General features: G+C 40.5%; 1 protein-coding gene across 2 annotated transcripts in view; it reads left to right on the top strand.

Annotated features, from left to right (window-relative positions):
- The window catches only part of bcas2 (BCAS2 pre-mRNA processing factor), a 35,756-nt gene extending 26,626 nt beyond the window's left edge, over window positions 1-9,130 (top strand). For both annotated transcript variants that reach the window (XM_048611955.1, XM_048611954.1), the window contains exons 5-7: window positions 1,071-1,121; window positions 2,122-2,202; window positions 8,643-9,130. In XM_048611955.1, the coding sequence (XP_048467912.1) occupies window positions 1,071-1,121; window positions 2,122-2,202; window positions 8,643-8,769 (259 nt within the window). In that variant the 3' untranslated portion in view covers window positions 8,770-9,130. The remainder of the gene's footprint in view (window positions 1-1,070; window positions 1,122-2,121; window positions 2,203-8,642) is intronic.
- Window positions 9,131-22,971: the final 13,841 nt, after the last annotated feature.

The raw sequence follows: 22,971 nt of genomic DNA, 5'->3' as shown, positions 1-22,971 counted from the left end.
CGGGCCTAGACCCTTCTTCAGAAAATGAATTTTCTGAAGAAGGGTCTAGGCCCGAAACGTCAGCCTCCCTGAGCCTATGATACTGCTTGGCCTGCTGTGTTCATCCAGCTCTACACTTCGTTATCAAAGTTTCCAAGCTGCTCAGTTGAGAGATTCACCAAACCATATGAAGAAATATTAGGACAGATGATCCTGAGTTTGGTCAAAAAAGATGTAACTTTAAAGGAGATGGGAGCGGAGTGATTTTAAGAGGATGATTCTAGAGATTAGAAGTAGGCATCTGAAGATATCGTTGAGTGTTTGAAAATCCCGCATGTGCAAGTGATCAGAATTCGAGGATCAGAGATTTTAGTGGGGTTGTTGGGGCTGAAGGAGATTTGAAGTAAGGAGTGGGCAGGGCCATGGAGAGATTTGAAAACAAGATTGACTCTTCACCTATACTTTAGATTTTTCAATGTAAACAAGCAAGTAAACAGTACATGATGCAACTTAGGATGTAGACTTCAGAGTTTGGTTTGATCAGGTTTAAGGAGGATGCAAATGAGGATTCATCAATAAATCATTGAAATAGACTGTTCTAGTGATAATCATGAAGTTTTCATGTGCTGAATCAGAGCTGGCAGTAGGCAGTCTTGGTGGTAGAGGGGGTGTGGGTCAGAAACTTGATTCCAGACCAAATCTAAAAGTGAAAATTTCAAGCCATGTTCCTTCTAAATTGCAAAATTGCACCACAATTTGAAAGTCCCTGCAAAAAATGGCCCCTTTAAACTCCCCCACATGCACAATGATGCAAAAAAATCACACCGTTAAAAGAAACCGCTTCTGCATTGGTTAGGAGAAAGAAAAGTACAGGGAATGTTAATTGCCTCAAGACAGTTGCCAGTGAGAGAAATGGATTTGTGGCTAGGGAGCTGCTTTTGTCATGGTACCAAAGACACTGCCTATTTAATAATATTTGGTTGAAGGAAATTTATTTTCATCCACTACAGACAAAATTAGCTGAGAATCAAACTCTCTTTTCCCAAGGATTTACATTTCTTTTCCTGTTTACTTCTTTACTTCAATAATAGCAATCTGGTGCAGATGATTGAAAATGCTCAGAAGGAACTTCAGAGACTGAGGTAAGAAGTTTGAGTTGTGCTTTGTTTTATTTGTGTTTGTAATTGTCTCTTGTGCACACCATTACTGCTGCTGGCCCTCGTGCATTGAGGGAATGGCAGATGTTACGAAAAGGATTAGTGATCTGCCTGTCAAATGCAAAAACATTTTACTATCTGAGGCATTCTATGAAATGTTTAATCCTTTTGCGACCAAAGTAGCAAATCAAAGGATTGGTCCTAGATATCATACTACAGTAAATTACTTGCTTGAGGAATGGTCTCCTTGCTTTATAAACATCATTCTATGATTTTATTGATGTAGACTAGATTGTAAAGTTTGAAACCTCACTTCTAAACTTGATGATTGCCTGTTACAATGTGCATTCCAATCACAGCCAGGAAGGTAAGATTGATTGATCTCTTGTATTGTGCCACATCACAGTGGGGATGTATCTTCTCTGGAAGCCCAATTGTTTTCTTCTCTCCATGTTAAAACACTCCCAGTTTACAAAACTCGGATGTGTTGGCAGTTTCCTAGAAGCTTTTGTATTGCAAGGAGCAGTTCTTTTGTAATTAATTAATACAAATTGAATATCTGCATGGGGATATGTATTAATGTAATGGCTAAGGGGAAAAAATCAATTAAAATGTTAATGTTGATGTTAAAACTTTTACTCCTTCACCTTTGTACATGATTTTTCTCTCCTCCTGCACTGAAGGTAGCAGTCGTAAGTAAGTGAAGTATCTAATCTGGTCTCCAGTATCTCATCCATGTGACCATTGTTTGCATTTGAGCATAACTGCTGAGGGTCAGTAGGTTGGTCACGGAGCTGTCACAGATTGGACCCAACTTGTCCTCACCCTGATTTGCAGTTTCTATCGGGTGTCCTGAATGGTGATCAGGCATGAAAGCCCTCTTTGATTCTCCCTTCCTTCCCTGAGGAACATGATTTTTATTTTACTTATGTTACAAACTTCATGATTATGGATACATCTCATATATAATTCTACTTTGATTCAGGAAACAGATTCAAGACCTGAATTGGCTGAGGAAAAATGACCAGCTCGCTGCTGGCAGTAAACTACGTGAAATGGAATCCAAGTAAGTAGATAACATCGGATTAGAGAACAGCTGTAAATGTTCAAAGAACAATGAGAGGTGAAATCGCTGGCTTAGTGATCCCTTTAATATTTGAGCAGAAGTTTATTTGTTTCTCAGTTCACACCAGACCAACCAATAACAGCATAAATTGTAGACTTGCTCGCCGAGCCGGTGTGTTTGATTGCAGACGTTTCGTCACCCTGCTAGGTAACATTGTCAGTGTGCCTCTGGTGAAGCGTTGGTGTTCTGTCCCGCTTCTTATTTATATGCCTCATTTGCTGAGGTTTTTGGCATCACTTCTGGTTCTTTCTTTCAGTAGTTTGTATGTCGGGTCCAGTTCAATGTGTTTGTTGATGGAGTTCCAGTTGGAATGCCACGCCTCCAGGAATTCCCTGGCATGTCTCTGTTAAGCCTTGCTATCATGGATGTATTGTCCCAGTCGAATTCGTGTCCTCCTTTTGTCCGTGTGTATTGAGACCAGTAAGAGTGGTTGTGTCTCTTGGTGGCTAGTTGGTGTTCATGCATCCTTTATTGTCAGTTTTCTTCCAATTTGGCCTATAGTGTTTCTCACGGTCCTTGCATGGTATTTTATATATTACGTTTTATTGTTTGTGGGTATTCTCACTGGTCTCAATACACACGGACAATGAAGGACATGAATTCGACTGGGACAACACATCCATAATCGCTCAAGCTAAACAGCGATATATCAGGAAATTCCTGGAGGCTTGGCATTCCAACTGGAACTCCATCAACAAAGACATTGAACTGGACCCGATGTACAAATCACTGAAAAACAGAACTGGAAGTGATGCCAACCATCCCAGCAAACCAAGACGTATAAATAACAAGTGGAACAGAATACCAACGCTTCACCAGAGGTGCACTGATGTTACCTAGCAGGGTGACGCAATGTCTGCAATCAAACGCACTGGCTCAGCGAGCAAGTCTACAGCCTCAACCACAACCTGAGCTACAAATCTTCTCAAACTTTCAACAGCATAAATTTCATCCTCGTCCAGATTTGTTATGACTAAGATAGTCTAGTAACAAAAGTCACTGAATTTCAAATAGCCAATGGATGTTGAGGCACTGACAGTGGTGAGGATTTTTGTACAGTAACTTGTTTTATTAAATCTGAAAATTGATCTATTCAGATATGTCACTTCAAATTTCCCTCCTGTGGAAATAGTCTGGAGTAAATGGTCTACTTCTGCTGCTAAGTCTTCTAGACAGAGGGAGAAGTTTTTTTTCTATACAGTGAATATTTTGACCTTGCAAGGACTAAAAAATTGAGTGACAAAAAATTCAAAGTAACACCAAGAATAATGGGATACATACTGGGAAAAAGTAAAAGAAATTACAAGACAGTAAGAGTGAGAAAGTAGATCTAATTAGATAGCTCTTTCGAAGAAATGGCACCAGCTTTATAACCTTAACCTGTGCTGTGTCATCCTATAGTCTATTAGTAAAAACTAAAAATGAGGTAAATACTGATTAACGGAGCCATTGATTTTACTTGGGGCCTTCCAGGGGTAGGTGCTGTGTACCTCTGTAGGCCCCAACGACAAAACTTCCAGCAGTCCTGTTTGAGAACCCATGATGTGGCAAATGCAGGTCTTGTTGCTTATCAATACAAATGAAGAATGGCCTCCATTTTGGGTATCTGACAAAATTAAAAGTGAAATATTCCAGGAAATGGTGATCAAAGTAATACTGTAGGTTTAAGTTTTCAAATAGAAAATTTTGTAAGGATCATTGTCAGTGATAAGTTCAACAATGAAGCTAAAATATCTTGTTATCATTGTTAAAGTAACAAAGCTTGGCAAGAAAATAGTTCAAGCACTGCGTCTAATTGTATTAATGATGGAAATATATTAAGGCATATTATAATCAATGGCACTTAGGAAAAATCTGAATCCTTAAGGATGAGGCACTTACAAGCACACATGAATTAGATTGTTCAATCACCCAATGTGGAATAGTAACTCTGTATCTGTACTGTCTGTAAATGTATAACTCAAGGCCCATCTGCATTCTAAGCTGTGATGGGATGCACTTGTACAGTTGCTGTAAATTGACAGACTCCAGTACGCAGAATGACTGACTGACCTGAGTTCAAAGCCATGGGAAATTAAACGCAAACAGACTAGGTGGACAAGGGGTTGGTGATGGAGGAAAGAGTGTAACTGGATCAAAGTGAAAAGCTGGAGGATTGGGAAGGAATTGGAGGGAGGAAAGAAAATAGCTTTCTATGCTACAGAATAGATAATATGCTTCTGGTTGCTTTAATGTTGTACTTAGAAAAGGTTGAGGTTGTTCCTAATCTGTGAACTTTGCACATGTGACTGTGACTTGGCACTATCTTCTTGACAGTTTGGCCATTTTCGTCAATGTCACGTTTAGGTTGCATTAAAATTATACAAGAACTAAATTCAGAAGCTGTGCAGTTTTCACAAAACATTGTAGCAGCTTTAATTTCTCTCTAGGATTGTCTGAGTTTGCTGCCCACTTGAACATTACTTTCACCATCTCTCAATTATGCTGAATATCATTAGTTTTCTAGACATCTACAGGTGCCACCTGTCACCGGCAATATTTTATTTCTAGGAGTACAAGTCATTTCTAATTTCAAGACACTGCAAAGTGATTCCAAAGGTCTAATTGTATACTGGATCCAGATGTCTGAAACTTCAACTTCATAATTCACAGTTTTATCACTTTAAACTGGTCCACTGACCTTTATGAAATTATTGGGATTCATGTATAGAAATGAACCTCAAACTACTTAGAAAACAATGAAAAGCTGTACTGCACTGAAGAAACAGGTCTCTATTTCTACTGAGCAAAGCACTGGCAAACTTTCCTGGTTTGTAGGGGCAGGGAATCAACTTGTACATTTAAGATTCTGATGAAAGGTCACAGACCTGAAACTTTAACTCTGTTTCTACCTGACCTGCGAAGCATTTCCTGCATTTCTTGTAGATTTAGGGTGTCAGGTCAGCAGCCCGACAGGTTACCAATTCCAAGCCATCTTGCAAGAAGTTGGTGAACAGTAGCACCTCAGTGATGGAGAGCTATTAATGATCCATGAAGGGCCTAATGAGGGGACAGGAGGACTCTGCATGGATCTTGTGACAGCACGTTCACAATGAATACTGATCCTGAGAGCTCTATGGAGGTGGCCTCTTGGTAGTAGTTATGTTGTGTTCTTATATACTTGGGAGACTAGTAAACCATTCAACCCATTGATCCTGCTATACATTCAGCATGATCATGGCTGATCTTTGGCTTCAATGACATTTTCCTCTCCTCATTCCCAGGTTCAGTGATTCCCTAAGATGTGAAGAATCTTTTTTACCTGAATTTTAAATAAGTTCGGTCGTAGGCCAAATATTATTTTTTGCCATGGAATGTGAGTGTTGCTGACAGAGCCAGAATTTGTTGTCTGTCCTCAATTGCTCCTGAATTTTAAAAGGCAGTCACATTGCAGAGGGCCTGGAGTCAGATGTGGTGAGGATTGCAGATTTCCTTCCCTAAAGGACATTAGTGAACCAAGTGGTAACACAGTGTGGAGCTGGAGGAACACAGCAGGCTAGGCAGCATCAGAGGAGCAGGAAAGCTGATGTTTCGGGTCAGGACCCTTCTTCAGAAATGGGGGAAGGGGGAATGGAGCTCTGAAATAAATAGAGGAGAGGAGGGGTGGGGCTGGGGAAGGTAGGTGGGATGGTGATAGGTGAGTGCAAGTAGGCAGTGGTGGGGATTGGGCAGTGAGGTGGGAGGGGCGGATAGGTGGGAGAGGACAGGTTGTGTCAGATCAAGGAGGCGGGGATGAGAGGGAGGGTTGGTCATGGGATGAGGCTGGGGGTGGGGAGATTTTAAAGCTGTCGAATTCCATGTTTAGGCCATCGGGCTGTAGGCTCCCGAGGCGGAATATGAGGTGAGCCGGCAGTTGGAGATGAAGAGGTCGAGGGAGGGTAGGAGGCCTTGGGGTGGTGTATTGGAGGCGGGAGAAGGGGTCTGTGGAGGGTGGGTTAGACTCGCGGCTAAAGAAATGGGCGCAGAGGCGCCGGAAAAAAAAGTGCGACATCCAAACACGAAAGGAATTCATTGATGCCTGGGCGCAGGGGAATGAAGGTGAGTCTTTTGCTGAGGTTTGGTCCAGTTCCGTAGGCAGGTACTGAGAAAGGAGATGTGACTGTAGGCACATCTGTATCCCTCTTCCCTTCCTATTCATGTATTTGTCCAGGTGCTTCTTGAATGCTGCAATGTGGCTGCTTTCACCACCCCCTCTGGCAGTGCGTTCCAGGCACTCACCACCCTTTGTGTGAAAAACTTGTCTCGCACATCTCTTAAACTTCCCCCTTGCACCTTGAACCTAGTAATTGACCCCTCCACCCTGAGAAAAAGCCCCATACTTTCCACTCTATCCGTGCCATTCACAATCTTTTAAACTTCTATTAGGTTGCCCCTCAACCTCCTGCGTTCCAGTGAAAACAAACCCAGTCTATCCAATCTTTCTTTATGGCTAAAATCCCTCATACCAGGCAACATCCTTGGAAGCCTTTTTCTTTACCCTCTCCAAAGCATCCACATCCTTCTGGTAGTGTGGCGACCAGAACTGTATGCAATATTCCAAGTGTGGCCTAACTAAAGTTCTATAAAGCTGCAGCATAACTTGTCTATCCTTATACTCAATGCTCCTTCCAATGAAGGCAAGCATGCCATAAGCCTTTTTTACTACCTTATCTACCTGTGCTGCCACCTTCAGTTTTCTGTGGACCTGCACACCCAGATCCCTCTGCGTTTCAATACTCCTAAGGGTTCTGCCATTCACTGTATAATTTCTGACTGTACTTGACCTTCCAAAATGCAACACCTCACATTTTGTCCGGATAAAAGTCCATCTCCCATTTTTCTGCCCAGGCTTCCAACTGACTTATATCCTGCTGTATCTTCTGACTATCCTCCTCACTCTCCGCAACTCCTCCAATCTTTGTCTTTGTTGGCAAACTTACTAATTAGACCAGCTGTGCTTTCCTCCAAGGAGAAAGAGATGATCTTGTTGAAACATGCATGATTCTGAGGGGTTTCACAGGGTAGACATGAGAGGTTGTTTACCCAGCATGAGTGCACAATCTCTGAATAAAGGGCTGATCATTTTAGATCTGAAGAATTGACAAAAGAATTTCCTTCACTCAAAGGATTGAGTGTGTTTTGAATTATCTACCCCACAGGGATATAGGCATTCAGTTCTTGAGTATATTCAAGGCTAAGATCACTAAACCTTTGGACTCTAAGGGTGCTATAATCTCCACAGACCAATAACTTTTTAGAGTATGAATTTTCTAGTGATTGAAATAACCAAAGATTAAAAGTGCATGTTTTAAGACTTTACAAGTAAAGTAAAATGAACATAGATCAAGCACTACTTAACAAGCAGGTAATACACTCCATTAAAGAAAGCGACTTTTGCATGAACTAACTAAGTAACACAATTGAGATGTGCCTTATATTGTTTCTGTTGTATATTTGACCTCTAGCAGGTGTGGAGCATCACAAAGGTCCACAGTTACTCCTGGCTGTCCAGCTAGCTCATTTCACCCTAACATGTTAGGCTGAACTTCCCATTATCTTTTGAAAGTCAATTCACTCAGCTGGTATCTTTTAGGGTGAACTTGCACCGGCGTGGCCCATCTCAGTGAAGCCATGCTTCTTCAGTCTCCAGGAGTCTTGTTTGTTCAGAAAGATAACTCTCTAGAACCCTGTTTGGTAGCTAACTTTGATAACAATAGTTGCTTTCCTTCTCCACAGGGCAGGAATTGCTTTTATTTCCCTCTCTCTTATAAAGCAGCTGCCCCTTTACCGAGAGTTAATGTGTCAAGCTGTGAGAATTGTCATTTGATGTCCGTTGGTTTCTGTTTGTTTTGAGATTCAACCCATGTCACTCGGATCTCTAGAATTCGTAATTATTCATTCAGTTAAAGAGCATTGTTTTAATTACAACTGTCTTGTAAACTCTAACATTCATAATAGGTCGTCTTGGGATGTAGGGAAAAAGTGAAGATGAGTTAGTAGGTCATCTATGTTAAGAGATGGGGTAGACTGGAGGATCCACATAGTCTACTACTTTTTCCTATTTCTTATGTCCTTTTAAGTGCTACCAATCCTTGAGTATATACTTGTGAAAATTAATTGAATTTTACAATTTTGGTTTTACATATGCTGAGAAAGAATTGATTCAGAAAAGGATCAGATTTGAACGTGATGACTAGGGGACATGTAGCAGCTTAGTGCAATGCACTGATGGTCCCTTTCTGAGCAGTATAATTTGATCTTTCTGTAAGAGAATGGATAGTAAGTCTCAAATGTAACAAAAACAAAATGTCATTTCAGCCACTTGAACAATTAACAGTGCCCTTCATTTTGTGTCATTTCAGCTGGGTCACATTAGTTAGCAAGAACTACGAGATCGAGAGAGCAATCGTCCAGCTCGAGAGTGAAATAAACAAGATGAAACAAGCACAAGGGGATGAAAACAAAGAAAATATTCGGCAGGACTTCTGAGAGTGGAGAAGAAACTACCTACTTCCATTGTTTTTAAACTAGTTACCATGACCATGCAGGCAGGATTTTCTGTTTAAGAAAATGTGGTGTTGTATTTAATGTATTCTTTGTATTGAGTAGAGCAATATTCTGTAATGCCTAGTGGCCCAGACAAGTTTTTATTTGGACTACTGCCCTTCCCTCCTACATTCTCACACTGTCCAGTATTAGGTACATTTAGCAACAAGAGATTAAATATCAATTGAGATTTTCACACCAATCTAGTTCTCAGGATAATTTAATTATTTGATGGAAAGTCTTAATCAGGTTTATATTACATTTTTATAGTGACATATTTACAAATAAACTTGAGTTAAATGTACATTTACTTGTGAATTCATTAGAATAAGTGGCTGCATGGTTTTTTTAGCATTTGTTGTTCTAGATAGGTTATCTGTCCCTCTGGGAGAAGCCTTGTGTGCTTTGATCAAAGTGCTTTCCAGAGAGCTTGCACCACAGACCTCTCCTCGAGTATCGTCAGTAGTCTCAGTAAGGATTGCCTTTTTCCCACAAGTACACCAAGAACCACGACCCCCCCCTAAAATGCTTACTGAGGGATTGGAGTCCTTAATCTCAGGGATCACAATGCGTATGGGCTATATACAAATCTAGTTAGCCAGGCATGTTGACAGACCAGAAGTATGCTCTCTCTGTTTGAGGTGGCCTATTCCATATTGATGAGCCCACAAACTAATACGACTGGGTCAACTCGGTAAATGTCGGGTAGTTGTCAGTCTTAAAGCTGCTTATCACTTTGACCGAATTGGAATTGTATCATGGTCTCTTCTGTAACATTTGGTCCTGTCGTGAGCCGAGATAAGCTTTCTGCATTGAGTAAACGGACACTTCACAAGTTAGATCTCTTGGGACCATCTGAGCATTCTTGCCTTGAAGTAGAAGCATCAGATCAGGGTAATTTGCCACCACTGTGCTTTGGAGACTTTCTTACCAGATTATTAATGTCAGGGACAGTTTTTCCCAATGGAGTGAGCTGTTTTATTACTTAAGCTAAAACGACAGTTTGTTCTAGCCCTATTGCATGCTTTGTATATGGCCAAAGCTTTATTTGAACCCTACTTGATTCACTTGAACGATTTCCATCAGCTTATAGTTTTTTAAATTGCCCCTAAGAAAATTGTATTCGGGTAATGTGATTGTCAGGTATCTGGCATTCGTTGTAGCATGTTTCCTATCCCTCCTTAGTAACACTTCATTTCAGAGTTGGAGAACACTGCAGCTCTACTTAAAATGCATGAAAATATTGATCTGGCAACAACTTTTAAATTGAAACACTAAGGAATGCAAAGCAACACCAATGTTGAAAAGAACAGCAGACCCTTTATTTTTGTGATTCAGTATGCTAAATAGCTTTACAGCCAATGACGTACTATTCTTACAACATGCATTTATATAGCACAGTGTGGAGCTGGATGAACACAGCAGGCCGGGCAGTATCAGAGGAGCAGGAAAGCTGATGTTTCGGGTCGGGACCCTTCTTCAGAAATGGTGAACAGAGTGTGGAGCTGGAGGAACGCTATTTCTGAAGAAGGGTCCCGACCTGAAACGTCAGCGTTCCTGCTCCTCTGATGCTGCCTGGCCTGCTGTGTTCCTCCAGTTCCACACTGCGTTATTCAGACCCAGCATTGGCAGTTCTTACTATATAAATGCATCAGAGATAGTATCTTCAACCTAGCAAAACATTCCAAGTTCTTTGTGGGAATGGACAACAAAAAAAAAGACTGGCATCAGAACAGAAGACCAATGGCTCGGAAAAATAGATTTTAACGAGCATCTTAAAAGAGGATTGAGGGGCAGAAAACTGTAATGGGGAGATGTCCAGAGATTATGGGCAAGACAGCTGACCAAACAGCTATCAATCGTGGAGTGGTTTAAATTAGTGACACAGAATTCATGTTTGGAGGAGCTCAAAGTTACAGGGTTGGCAGAAAGTTGGTACTAACTCTGCATGTCCTTTGTGCTGCCCACTCACTCACTTGGGAAATCTCCCTATCTGCACCAACAGTAATAGCTGTCCTCCAAATTTCACTCTCCACTATACCTGCCTCTGCCTCAATCTAGGAGGAAGACTGCCCACGATAGGGCAACAGAGTCAGGCTGGATGGTGTGCTGCCTGTTGTTTAGTTACTCGCCTTGCATGAGGAGAGAATCCTGACTCTTGACATCCCTGAACAGGCCTTGACTGGTATCAGAAGCTGCCCTTGACTTATTGTCCTGGGGTCCCCTGAACAAGGCTATGCCCCTTGACTTGATTGGGGTCACCTGACAACTATGCAAGCTTCCTGGCTTTGTGTCTGTGCTAATCAGCACAGCAAGGCAGCAGTACTATGAGCCTGGTATATCTGGCTGAGGGAGCAAAGTGGAAAAAGCAAGCAAGGCAATTCACAATAGAGATTGCTGTAAGCATTCAGGTAGGCTGAGTGAGTGAGTACCAGGAAAACAGTCTGGATATCCAGCCTTGTCCAGTTCATGATGCATGTGTGTGACCCTGACTGCAAAGTACTCTTGCTGCAGCATTACAATGATTGTTGCTGATACGTTCTGCAAGTGAATGTCACATGCTCCATTAAGGTTCTTTGAAGTTGGTACATGTCAGATTCAAGTGTCTGGATGCAGGGTGCATGTACCTGGTGCCCATGGAGTGTGCCCTGAAATATTGGTGCTTGGTGTCCAGCATGGTCATTGTTTGGAGTAACCAGCCTCTCTGGTTTCCATGTTTTGGTTCCCCAATGTGTAGTTTGCTCTTTTGAAATATTAATGAGGTGAGTTAGCCTGTCAACAAGGACCTTAACAAGTATTCATTGATGTCAACTGGAAACACACTGCTCCCCAGTGAGAGTCTTGCTATGTTGTTTGTTAAAAGTGGAAAAGATTATCTTGACGCTTCTCACTTGTCACCTGATGCAACCATGCATCTCACCATAGCCCACATCGCTCAGATCCCAAGATTTCATCTTTGTTTTTTATAACAGACCTTTTGCTATTTCAGTCCACAATCAAAAATACAGAAAAAGTAAAAAAGAATGGTTTTTATAGTTTTGTAACCTTGTAAATCTTAAAATGAAAATTCAAAAAAAAATTCCAAGAATTGTACAAACCCCAACAGGTCATGTTGAAACCATCAACTTCTTGTGACTTTGCTGTGTAATTGGTGGGACAGTGTTGCTTGTAGTCAGAGCCTCTGCAAGCTCCTTCCATACCAAGACATTAATCTTTTTAGGTGTTCTGCATTTATTGTTATCAATAAGCTGTTGACCCTTCACTTATACCTCATTGAGAAGTATGTTGATGTCTTATTCACTAAAGTTGTGACACCTGAACAGTAGTGTTTATATAGCACCTTTGATGCTTTGCAACTTTCAAAGGAACTTCACAGGACCATTACATTATGGCACTAAGCCACATGTGGAGATATTACTCTCAATGTTTAAATGCTCAGTCAAAGAGATAGGTTTTAGAACAACCGAGAAGGAGGACACCAAGGCAGAGACAGAGAGGTGTATGGAGGGAGTTACGATGTTTGGGGACTAGATAACTGAAGGTGCAGCCACCAGTGGTTGGCTGATTAAAATTGGAACTATATGTGTAAGGCCAGAATTAGAAGAGCATAGATACCATTGAGGATTATGGGGTTGGAGGAGATTATGGAAACACAGTGGTGAGAGGCTGTCAAGGGATTTGAAAATAAGATTGAGAATGTAAAAATCAAGTTGTTGCTTTACATGAAGACAGTTTAGGTCAGCTAGCACTGTAGTGATGGGGGAACAGAACTTGCTCTGTTAACACACTGGCACCAGAGGTTTGGATGACCTTGAGTTTATGGAGGGTACAATATAGATGAATTGCCTGGAATTTATTGGAACAACCGTGTCTGGAGGTAACAAAGGCATGGACAAGGATTTCAGCAGCATGGGCTGAAACAGGATAAAGTCAATTGTAATTACAGAAGTGGAAATGGGCGGTCTTTGTGACAGCATGAATGAGAGTTTGGAAACACATCTCAGGATCAAATGTGGTGCAGATTGTGAACAGACTTAATCTCAGTCTGTTGTCAGGGAAAGGGATGGAGTCAGTAGACAACAGACTGTGAGAATGGGGACCGTAAACTGGTATCTGTCTTTCCAATATTTAATTGGAGGAAATTTCTGTTCCTTAATTGCTGGACTTCAGAAAAGTGGTCTGGTAATAGAAACAATCTGGGAATTTTTAGTGAGTTATTGGGTATGCACAGCCATTTTCTTTGTTGTAAGCAAGTTAAAAAAGGCAAGTGTATTGAAAATAAACTGTTTTGCTTAGCTTGTCTTTTTAAAATGCCCTACACACTTTCTTTTATATTTTAATGTTTTAAAAAGTTTTTAGTGGTTTATATAAATGTTTCAAAGATTGCTAGTGCTAAATTTACACAAGATTTTAAAAATATTTAAATATATTTAAAAACTGATAAAAGTTCTAAGTTTATAAATGTTTTGGAAAGTATTCAGAAATGTTCAAAAATATTTAAAATGTTATCAAAGTTTTTTTTTAGAAAAGCTTTGCTCATCTATCATTCAACTTCCTTTGTGGATCACTGAATGATTCTGACAGTGCTTTTGTGAAGTAGCTTAGACATAAGTATTATTTAGCCCATTTGACGTAACAAATGTCATCATATTGACGGCAAGGACTGGCTTGAAGGATGAATATACTCTAGAGCACTGGAATGCTGCTTGAGTTACATTTTGATATCCACAAGGACGGACAGCTTGGTAGCTGCTCCGAAATGGATCAGTTCCAACATTTCCACAGTCTGCAATCCTACTCGGGATTTATCTACTCCACCATCACAGATAAATTCCTAATTTCCATGAGGAATAGCTTCTAAACTGGAAGTATATGTAAGTAAACATGATTACTTACCAAATATGTCTTCTGCATTTGTTGGAACACTTACATTTCACTGGTATGTCATTAATAGTAATACCATTAAAATGATGCAAATTAATAGCGCTGGTAATGGAGGAATTTGCACTTTGTAAGACCCTTGTGGAAATCTAAACATCTGCCTGATTTATCTCTTAAACCACAAGAATTTACAATAATGTGAAGGAAACCTTTTAAGATTTGGCATCATACAAGGATAATCCTTTACTTGGCTTATAAAATGAAACTAGTAGTATGTTTCCTGTCAGAAACTGTCTTTTTTGTTTGGGAATTTTTAGAGTTATTAGTATGGACCACATTAAAATGCTACTTTTATGTTCAAGATTATGCTCAAAGTTAAATTTATAGGGCAGCCATGTTCTGAGATGCTGACTAGAATTCAAATGAGATATCTTTCCGGATTGCTTGATGCAATGGAGGCTTGTTAACAGCACATGAGGGACTGGAATATTCTCTATGTACAAACAGCAGAATGCAAAGTCCTCATTGGGATGGGAGTGCAATGGAATTGGGATTGAATGTGGAGAGCAATGATGGGCTGCTTTCAGATATATCAGCTGCTTAACTGGCCAGTCCCTGATCAAGGATGGAGTCAGGGATCAAACAACTGGCTCCTTGTGCAAGTACAGAACAGGGTAACATGTGACTCTGAACTGTTTAATGAGATCTGGGAAAGACACTAGAACCAACAAGGCAAACTGGAACCAGTGAAAGAAAGCAGTCTTATACTCAAGAAAGTGTCTTCGGGTAATCTGGTGCTTTGTGCTATTTCCTTTTTTGCAAGAATGGTGTGATTCACTACAACTATTACCATTGTTCATTCAGTTGACAATTGTAAAACAAACTGGGTTGCTGATGCATGTTCAGTCTCATCTCGCTGCAGTGTTATTTAATCCATGTTTTTAAATATTGGAGCAGCTCATCGGAGTATCCAGCTTCCATAACGAGAGGTTTCCATTGTTACTGGATCAGATTATCATGTGACTAGATATTGAGACCTAAAATGCAACCCAGAGCATGATTGTGGAGTCCGCTTTTTTGAGAGAGACCTCTGGGTCTCAATCCCCAAGGAATCTTAAAATAGTGTCAGACCAGGCCTTCAGGAAGCTGGCGTAAATTGTAGATGGATGGCCACGCCCACCGTCTTCTCTGTAACCAGTGATGGAATGATCACAATTTCAGTGCATGTATTTAATCAGCGCTTGGGCAGGCATAGTGAAATAGGATACTCGTTTTCTCTCAACAGTACAGTTCAGATTGATTGATTTATGTATTTATCTATGTATTAACCTGTTTTCTAATCAACCTGCTTAGTGATGTTATTACATCCCTCTGAAACAGGTGGGATTCAGATTTATTTTTAATGACCCTGAATATTTGTTTCAGCTGTCTGAATCCAAATTGACAATATAATGACACTGCATTGCTGGGTATGTTTTTAGTAAAGTACTTCACATTGCCACTTAACCTCAAACTTATCTGTTGAACAATGGCCCATCATTATCTGACCTGACTGACTAGTCTTGTTTGAGTCTTGGGAGGCAGTGGTATTGTGGTAATATCACTAGACTCATCCAGAACCCCAGGCTAATGTTATGGGAAATGGGGTCAAATTTCATCATGACAAATGGTGACATTTGAATTCAGTAAAAATCAGGAATAAAGAAACTAGCCCTATTGATTGTTGTAAAAATCCATCTAGTTCACTATGTCCTTATGGGAAGATACCTGCTGTCCCAATCTCATCTGGAGTACATGTGACTGCAAACCCGTAGATATTTGGTTGTCCAGACAAATGTGAGGTGATGCATTTTGAAAGGTCAAGTTTAGGTGGAATTTACACAGTGAATGGCAGAACCCTTAGGAGTATTGATATGCAGAGGGATCTGAGTGTGCAGGTCCACAGATCACTGAAGGTGGCAGCACAGGTAGATAAGGTAGTAAGAAAGGCTTTATGGCATGCTTGCCTTCATTGGAAGGGGCATTGGGTATAAGGACAGGCAACTTATGCTGCAGCTTTATAGAACTTTAGTTAGGCCACACTTGGAATGTTGCGTACAGCTCTGGTTACCACAATAGAGAAGGATGTGGATGCTTTGGAGAGGGTACAGAAAAGGTTTACCAGGATGAGGTTGTTGACTTGCTCACTAAACTGGCTTGTTCTCGTCCAGATGTTTTGTCATCATGCTAAGTGACAACATCAGTGGAGCCTCCAGTGAAGCGATGTTGTTCCCCTCCGCTTGGAATTTATACTGTTCGGTCCGTTATGGTGAGTACTGTCATTTCCGGTTTTGATCTGTATGGGTTTGTATAGGGGGTCCAATTCTATGTTTATTGATTGCATGCTTCTCCACCCATAATGCAATTAACAAACAATAGAATTGGACCCCATATACAAACCCATACAGATCAAAACTGGAAATGACAGTACTCACCATAACGGACAGAACAGTATAAATTCCAAGTGGAGTAGAATAACATCGCTTCATCAGAGGCTCCACTGATGATGTCACCTAACATGGTGACAAAACGTCTGAACAAAAACAAGCCAGATCGGCGAGCAAGTCAACAACCTCACCCACAACCTGAGCTACAGATCTTTGCCAAAACTTTAAAGGTTTACCAGGATGTTGCCTGTTATGGGGGATTTTAGTTATGAAGAAAGGTTGGATAGACTAGGTTTGTTTTCACTGGAACACAGGAGGTTGAGAGCTGACCTGATAGAAGTTTATAAGATTGTGAATGGCTTGGATAGAGTAGAAAGTATGAGGCTTTTTCCTCAGGGTGGAGGGGTCAAATACTAGGGACCCCGGTTCAAGGTACAGAAGGGAAGCTTAACAGAGATGTGTGAGGCAGGTTTCTCGAACAAAGAGTGGTGAGGGCCTGGAACATGTAACCTAAGGAGGTTACGGAAGCAGACACAATAACAGCATTCAAAAGAAGCACCTGGATGAAAACGTAAACAGGAAGGGAATAAAGGGATATGAATCCTATAAGTGAAGAGAATTTTAGTATGGAAGGGCAAAATTTATCTGCACAGGCTGGAAATGCTGAAGGGCCTGTTCAGGTGCTGTATTATTCTTTGCTGTTCTTTGACTCTTTACTGTCCTCTGGGCAGTTAGGGATGGGCAATAAATGATGGTCCAACCAGAGATACCCAAATCATGTAAACAAATAAAACAAATTGGAATGATGAGCAACTCCTACTTTTGGAACATAAATTTAATGACCAATACAAGAATGAAGTTACAATGTGGATCTCAATTACTTCTTTACCAAAGAGCAAATAAAATATGGCCTTAGCACTTTCGGTAACCATACAGAAGTATATTAAGCAAAGTTTTTTTTTTCAAAATTGGAGCCTGATGATTTGAACACTGAAAGTCTGGACCAATTGTTAACTTTCAGGGATAAAATTTATCAAAAATATTTATTAACTGCTTATAAGGCGTGGTCAGATTTTGACAGATTTAAAATGGCTGAGGATAGTACAGTGCAAAAATACATAATGGAATTTGCAAATTGTTGGCAAGACTGCAGAAATTTAATCTGAAAATTCCCCAATACGTGCTGGTCTTTAAATTTTTGGACTGTATCTGTAAAGTATGGACAGACTTTTGGTTTTAGGGAGATAAGTGGAACAAATGTCAAAAGCACCAGAAAGATTCCGAGGAAAGCGTTCCTTCCCAGCAGCACTGCAGCACAAAAGCAAGTGGGTGATCAGTCATATGACAGAACATAGAGGATATAATATTAACAAAATGGTAAGATAGTCTAGACAGAAGTTACATGTGACAGTATGAAAAGAGAAATGAAGACAAATGCTATTGATAATTTTGAAGTGAAGAGAATTTGGGATTTACAATGAGTGAAAGAACTTCAGAAATGCTCAGGGTGTAGTCAATCAATGTTTCAGCTGTGATTCAATCTGTCAATACATCACAAACTGCCCCAAATAATGGAATAAAGTACTTGGAACTAAACATGAACTGGAAGATTCAAAGGAACACAACAGAGATACAGATCAAAGAAAGGGCATTGTATTGTTCACAAAAAGTTTCAGTCCAGTGGCGGAAATATCAGTAGCAAAGTCTTTCAATTGTGCAGTATTGGACAGTGTGTCTACAGTGTGGAGAGTAGACTGGCTAAAATGCTACTAGACGGCATAAAAAGGATTGGGACAAAGTTAGGAAATTTGAGATTTCCACCAGCTTCAAATTTGGGAATAATAACGCACTTAAATCTTTGAAAAGAGTGGTCATTCCTTATAAAGAAAATAGAATCAATCATTAATATCACAATGTAGTGTCTGGTGAGATATCCTTGTTATTAACTAGACCATGAATGAAAAATGCACAGAGGGAACAGGATATAGACAATGACAAAGCTATTGCATTTGGCAGGTTTATGAATTTGCAATTTGCATAACTAGGACACTACTGTACTCCTGTGATGGAACATTACCTCTCCACCAAAGAAATTAAAGAAGTGTTACTGACAGCGAGAGATACGAATTTCGAAGACAAAAAGTCAATTGTGTTAAAATTGCAAAGGCAATTTGTCTATCTGTCCTCTAAAAGCTTGAAAGTTTTAGTAAAGGATACAGGAATCACAGATGGAAAGTATGCTGAGCTAATAAAAGAGATAAACAATAATTGTGAGTTTTGTCAGAAATATGAAGAGATTTCACCTAGGTAGTGGCAATGGATTTAAAGGTATAGAATAAAGAAATAATCCTTTTCATTTTAGGAAACCAGATTATTTTATTATTAACTAACATAGTAAACACAAAAAATTGTGGATAAGATGATGGAAAAGTGCATTGAAATTGGGTTTGAACCACTGGCAAAATATTTCAGTGATAGGCAGATAGGGTATAGTTTGTTAATAACGAATTTAGAGATGTGTGTGAATAAGAAGGTAATAGTTATGAATACAACAGCAGAGAGTTATTTTAGCAATGATACATGTTAAAGGAACCATGCAGTAAGAGACAAAATATTCATAAAAATTTGGCAGATCAGCAAGTCTGTAAGTCATCATGTACACCATTGTGGGCTGTACTTTATCAGAACTTGTTGCAGATGGTACGAAGATATAATCCATATGAGTTAGTTTTTGATATGAATCCTAACTTCCGTCATCAAGCCCATTGGAAAGTAATGTCAGTCAAGGAGATGTTTATTATAATAATGGCTTATTTGAGAGGGGGTTTAAAGAATAGAGCAACCATGAAAGGTTATTAGTAAAGGTGAAAAAATAATTACCATACAATATGGACATACTCTTCACGGATGCTTGGTAGAGTTTAAATTTTTGCTGATTCTAAAGTAGTTACATAAAATAATAAGGAGCCATTGCTACATTCCAAGAAGGACCAGGAAACTGAAGTTTTAACAACACTTTAATAAGGTGTTCACCTGCAGGTATCGAGGTTAGATTAAGCTGTTTTCCTGCCCAGTATGGCCACGATGCCATTTGATTGGACTCTTAAAGTCCATATTGGGAAAAAGAAATCTTTACATTTTTGTCTTTGCATATTAAAATGCAATGTGATGTCATTTTGTTTGTTTATTAGGTTGTGCCCATCTTAGGTTAGTGGTTTTAGATTCAAGTCCCACCGTGGGACTTGATGGCCAAGGAAGGTACATTCATAGCCTGGTTTTGCGGTAGGGCTCAAAAGGTACCTCCTTCCAATGAACACGTGATGGGTGCGGAGGGGTTGGGAAAATCAGAGGACCCCTTCATGGGTTTGCTCCTGGGCCTGGTCAAGTTGGCTATTAACAGACACAGGCAATGGGCAGTGGAGGAGTTCATCGATGCCGACTGCCTGCCCTTCTACCTGGCTACGTTCGTGACCTCAGGTCCAATATCAAATGATATTAAAGATGGCCCAAGCCATTGTATCTCTCACAGTTGCTAGCTGCTGAACAAGGGTTTACAGTCACAAGGACTGCATGCCAATCCCATCCTGATATCTGTCAGTTTATAGCTTGAGGTTAATTTCTTTGCCAGTGACTGTTTAGCTGGAGCACGGGGACCTCTGTGACATCACAGAATCGTCCATTCATTAGTGCTTCCAGGACCTAATGAACTTAATGTTCTCCAGAGTCCACTTCTTCAAATTCTTAACCATTTCAACTCAAATGTCTAGGGCACCTGGATTCTCAGCCATCACTGCCTTCTAAAAGGTGCAACTGCTATTGATCATACCCACATAACTTTGAGAGTGCCTGCCACCAAATAATAGTGTTCATGAACTGAAAAGGATTCCACTGTTTTAATGTTAAATTGATTTATGACAATAGCAGTCATATTTCTGTGTACAGTTTTATATCGAGGGGACTGTCATGACCTATATATACTGGAGCATTGATGAGTGCTAGCCTCTTTCCAAGGACTCTTGGACCATGCAAGGATTATCGCTGGTAGACAAAAGCTACCCTTTGCAGCCATGTATTCTCTAAGAAATGACCAGACTGCTGCAGAGCAAAGGCAAAACACTGCCCACAATTTGACCAGGGCCACTGAGAAATGGATTGTAGGTGAGGTTCCAATGCTTGGGCAAATCAGCCTGGGTGATGCAGTGGAGCCCAGACACATCGGGTATCCTGCATCGTTGTGGTACTCTGTTTACTTCATTGTCTCAGTTGCCAAAAGAGGAAATGTATTGAATGAGGACCATGAGAGAAAGATAGAACTCCTCTGAGGAGGAATTTTGAGGATCCTGTTATGGCCAATGAGGAGTATCAATGAGCAGAATACAGGACACTGTCCGGAGAGTCTGAGAGTATCAAGGCAGTCCAACAGCCAGACATTTCCAGGATTACTGAGCTGAGGAGAAACTTTTCAGTTGCAATTTCTAATGCCATTTGTGCACCCAGCCCTCTGCTTTGTATCTTATCGCCAAAGATTTCAGTTGGTGTTGCTGGTTATTACTATCATCAATGAAAAAGTCAGAATTGAATCTACTGTGAATCGAATAGTCTCAACTTTACAAAAATCTAAAGAACCTGTGCAAAATTTCCCCTTAAGCACCTTTAGCAGTAAAACAACAATGAAACAGTGAGCACTTCCATTAAATTGCTCTGTTACACCTTGGTCCTTGCACCTGAGAAACGTGAGTGATTTCAGGGAAACAGCTCCCTTCTAAGAATTGCGAAGTTGTAAATTATCTGAGAATGTTCCTTTTGAGAGCCTGGCCGTCACCATCACTTCAATATTTCACAGTGCAGTCAGGTTGCACTGGTCTCTTCCTATGCCCCAGCATCCTATCTGAGTGTTCAGACTGCAATGGACTGTGATTTATGCATTTCTTCACTAGAGAGTATTACACAATGAGTAAAAATGAACATCTTGGCCATTGGCCATCTCACGGACTTTAAAAGTACAGCATTCCTTTGAAGAGAACAGGGACAGGAAGAATCTTTCCTTTGTGAAATTTTTGGAAACGACATACATACCATCAACTAAGTGGATTGAAGCTTAGAATTGGTGGGTAAGAAAGTCAATTTCTTTTGTAAATTTAATTTTATTTATAGGTTGTATTTGGCTTATATCTATGAAGTGGATGCAAGGTGGATATAATGCACCAACCTCCTTGCTGAGTTATGTTTGCAGAGGCAGTGTTAAGGTGAGTGACAGCCCCATGAGTGCAAAGTCACAGAGAGCAGACAGTGCCAGTAAGCAGTAGATCATTCACCTTTTGGTGGTCCTGCTGGCCTCCTGATACTTTCAGCTGGACTGAGGACTAATGTCCACTCAGTGACCCCACTCAGCAGCACCTGGAGGGCAGGTCTGTAAATATTGAGACCAGTTTGGCTTTATTCAGATCTATTGCTAGGGGTGACCACTACCAGCTGAGGCTGCATTTCCTGGCTTGCTGTTTCTGAAGTGATATCCAGCTGTATTTCTAAATACAGCGCCAGAGCCTCTAAACTCAGAAGGTTTTGACAGTGGCAAAAACACTGCTGGCTCTTCTGTGATTTGCATGGTACCTCACATAACAATTCACCTGCACAGACAGTGAGACATGGAGCCCTGCACCACAGCAAATATGACACCATGTAACACACTCGCTGCTTTTGTTTAAGTTCAAGTAGGGACATTGCGGGCACAATTGCTGGGAACATACTCTGTGCGGCAATTACTGCCCTTGAAGAGCTGGACTGTGAGAATCAATGGGTTTGGAAAATGAAAGCCTTCATGTGGTTCTGTTCAGAAAGCTGACTGACATTTACAAATGGATGTACTTAAGTGAGGGAGGAGGTTAGGATAAGGTCACCTTTAATGTATAGCAATTTTAGTCAGATTCAGAGAGCAGTTTTTGGTAGCTATGCTCACTGTGATATTTCCCAGCGACAACGCTATAAAAAGCAATCAGGCTACAGAAGCTGAACCATAATGTTAACAAAAGATGTTTAATTAGCACTGTCTAGCAAGTAGATGGCCAACGTCTAGCTGCGTCCTTTGTATGCGATTGGGTGAAACTTGATGAGAATGTTCCAAAATGAGTTTATTAGATACTGACGCAAATTATTTTCAATGGTCAGCAAGCAACAGGAACTGAGTCAGTTTGAGGAATCAGGTCAGAGAAGCTGGTTGTAAAAGACAAAGGCTTATAATATAAGACTTTAATGTTGACATAGACCGTTCGAGGACGTCAGGCAGAATAGCTTCACACAAAAGTTAATGGACCTCTTTCCTCATCAGTTTGAGATAGGGTTCAATAGAAAATATTAAACTGGGATTGATAACTTCATGTTTGGCAATAGGGTATTAAGAGTGTTGACCAAGGCTAGTAGGTGCAGTTAAGAGACAGATCAGCCATGATCCAATGGAATAGAGAGCTAAATGGCCCCCTGTTCCTAGTCCTTTAATAGTTATTTTTAAACTCCTCCAGCTGGTTGATTGATATGATGGTTCCTGGATTATTTCTCATTCTGTTGTTGCCTGATCTCTGGTGGAAAAGTGATTTGGAAAGCTAAAGCATCTCAGGTTCAGGGCAAGGAAAAATGGATCAGTCCATAGCTCACCATTCCTGGTTGCTGCCCACTGACCCTCCCCTGCTGGATGTCCATGAGTGCCAACCCTTGGTGAGGAAGAGATTGAAGCAGGGTTGTTGGGGGTGGGGGGAGGCAGCTCTCCTGTACTGTCCATGTAAGTGAATAGCCTGTCAATCTCTCTCTGTTTTCCTTGTGGGTACTAGGGCAAAGTAGCAGAGAC

Source organism: Rhincodon typus, chromosome 25 (genome assembly GCF_021869965.1).
Source record: "Rhincodon typus isolate 14 chromosome 25, sRhiTyp1.1, whole genome shotgun sequence".
Taxonomy (NCBI): Eukaryota; Metazoa; Chordata; class Chondrichthyes; order Orectolobiformes; family Rhincodontidae; genus Rhincodon; species Rhincodon typus.
This window is presented reverse-complemented; position numbering and strand designations above follow the sequence as displayed.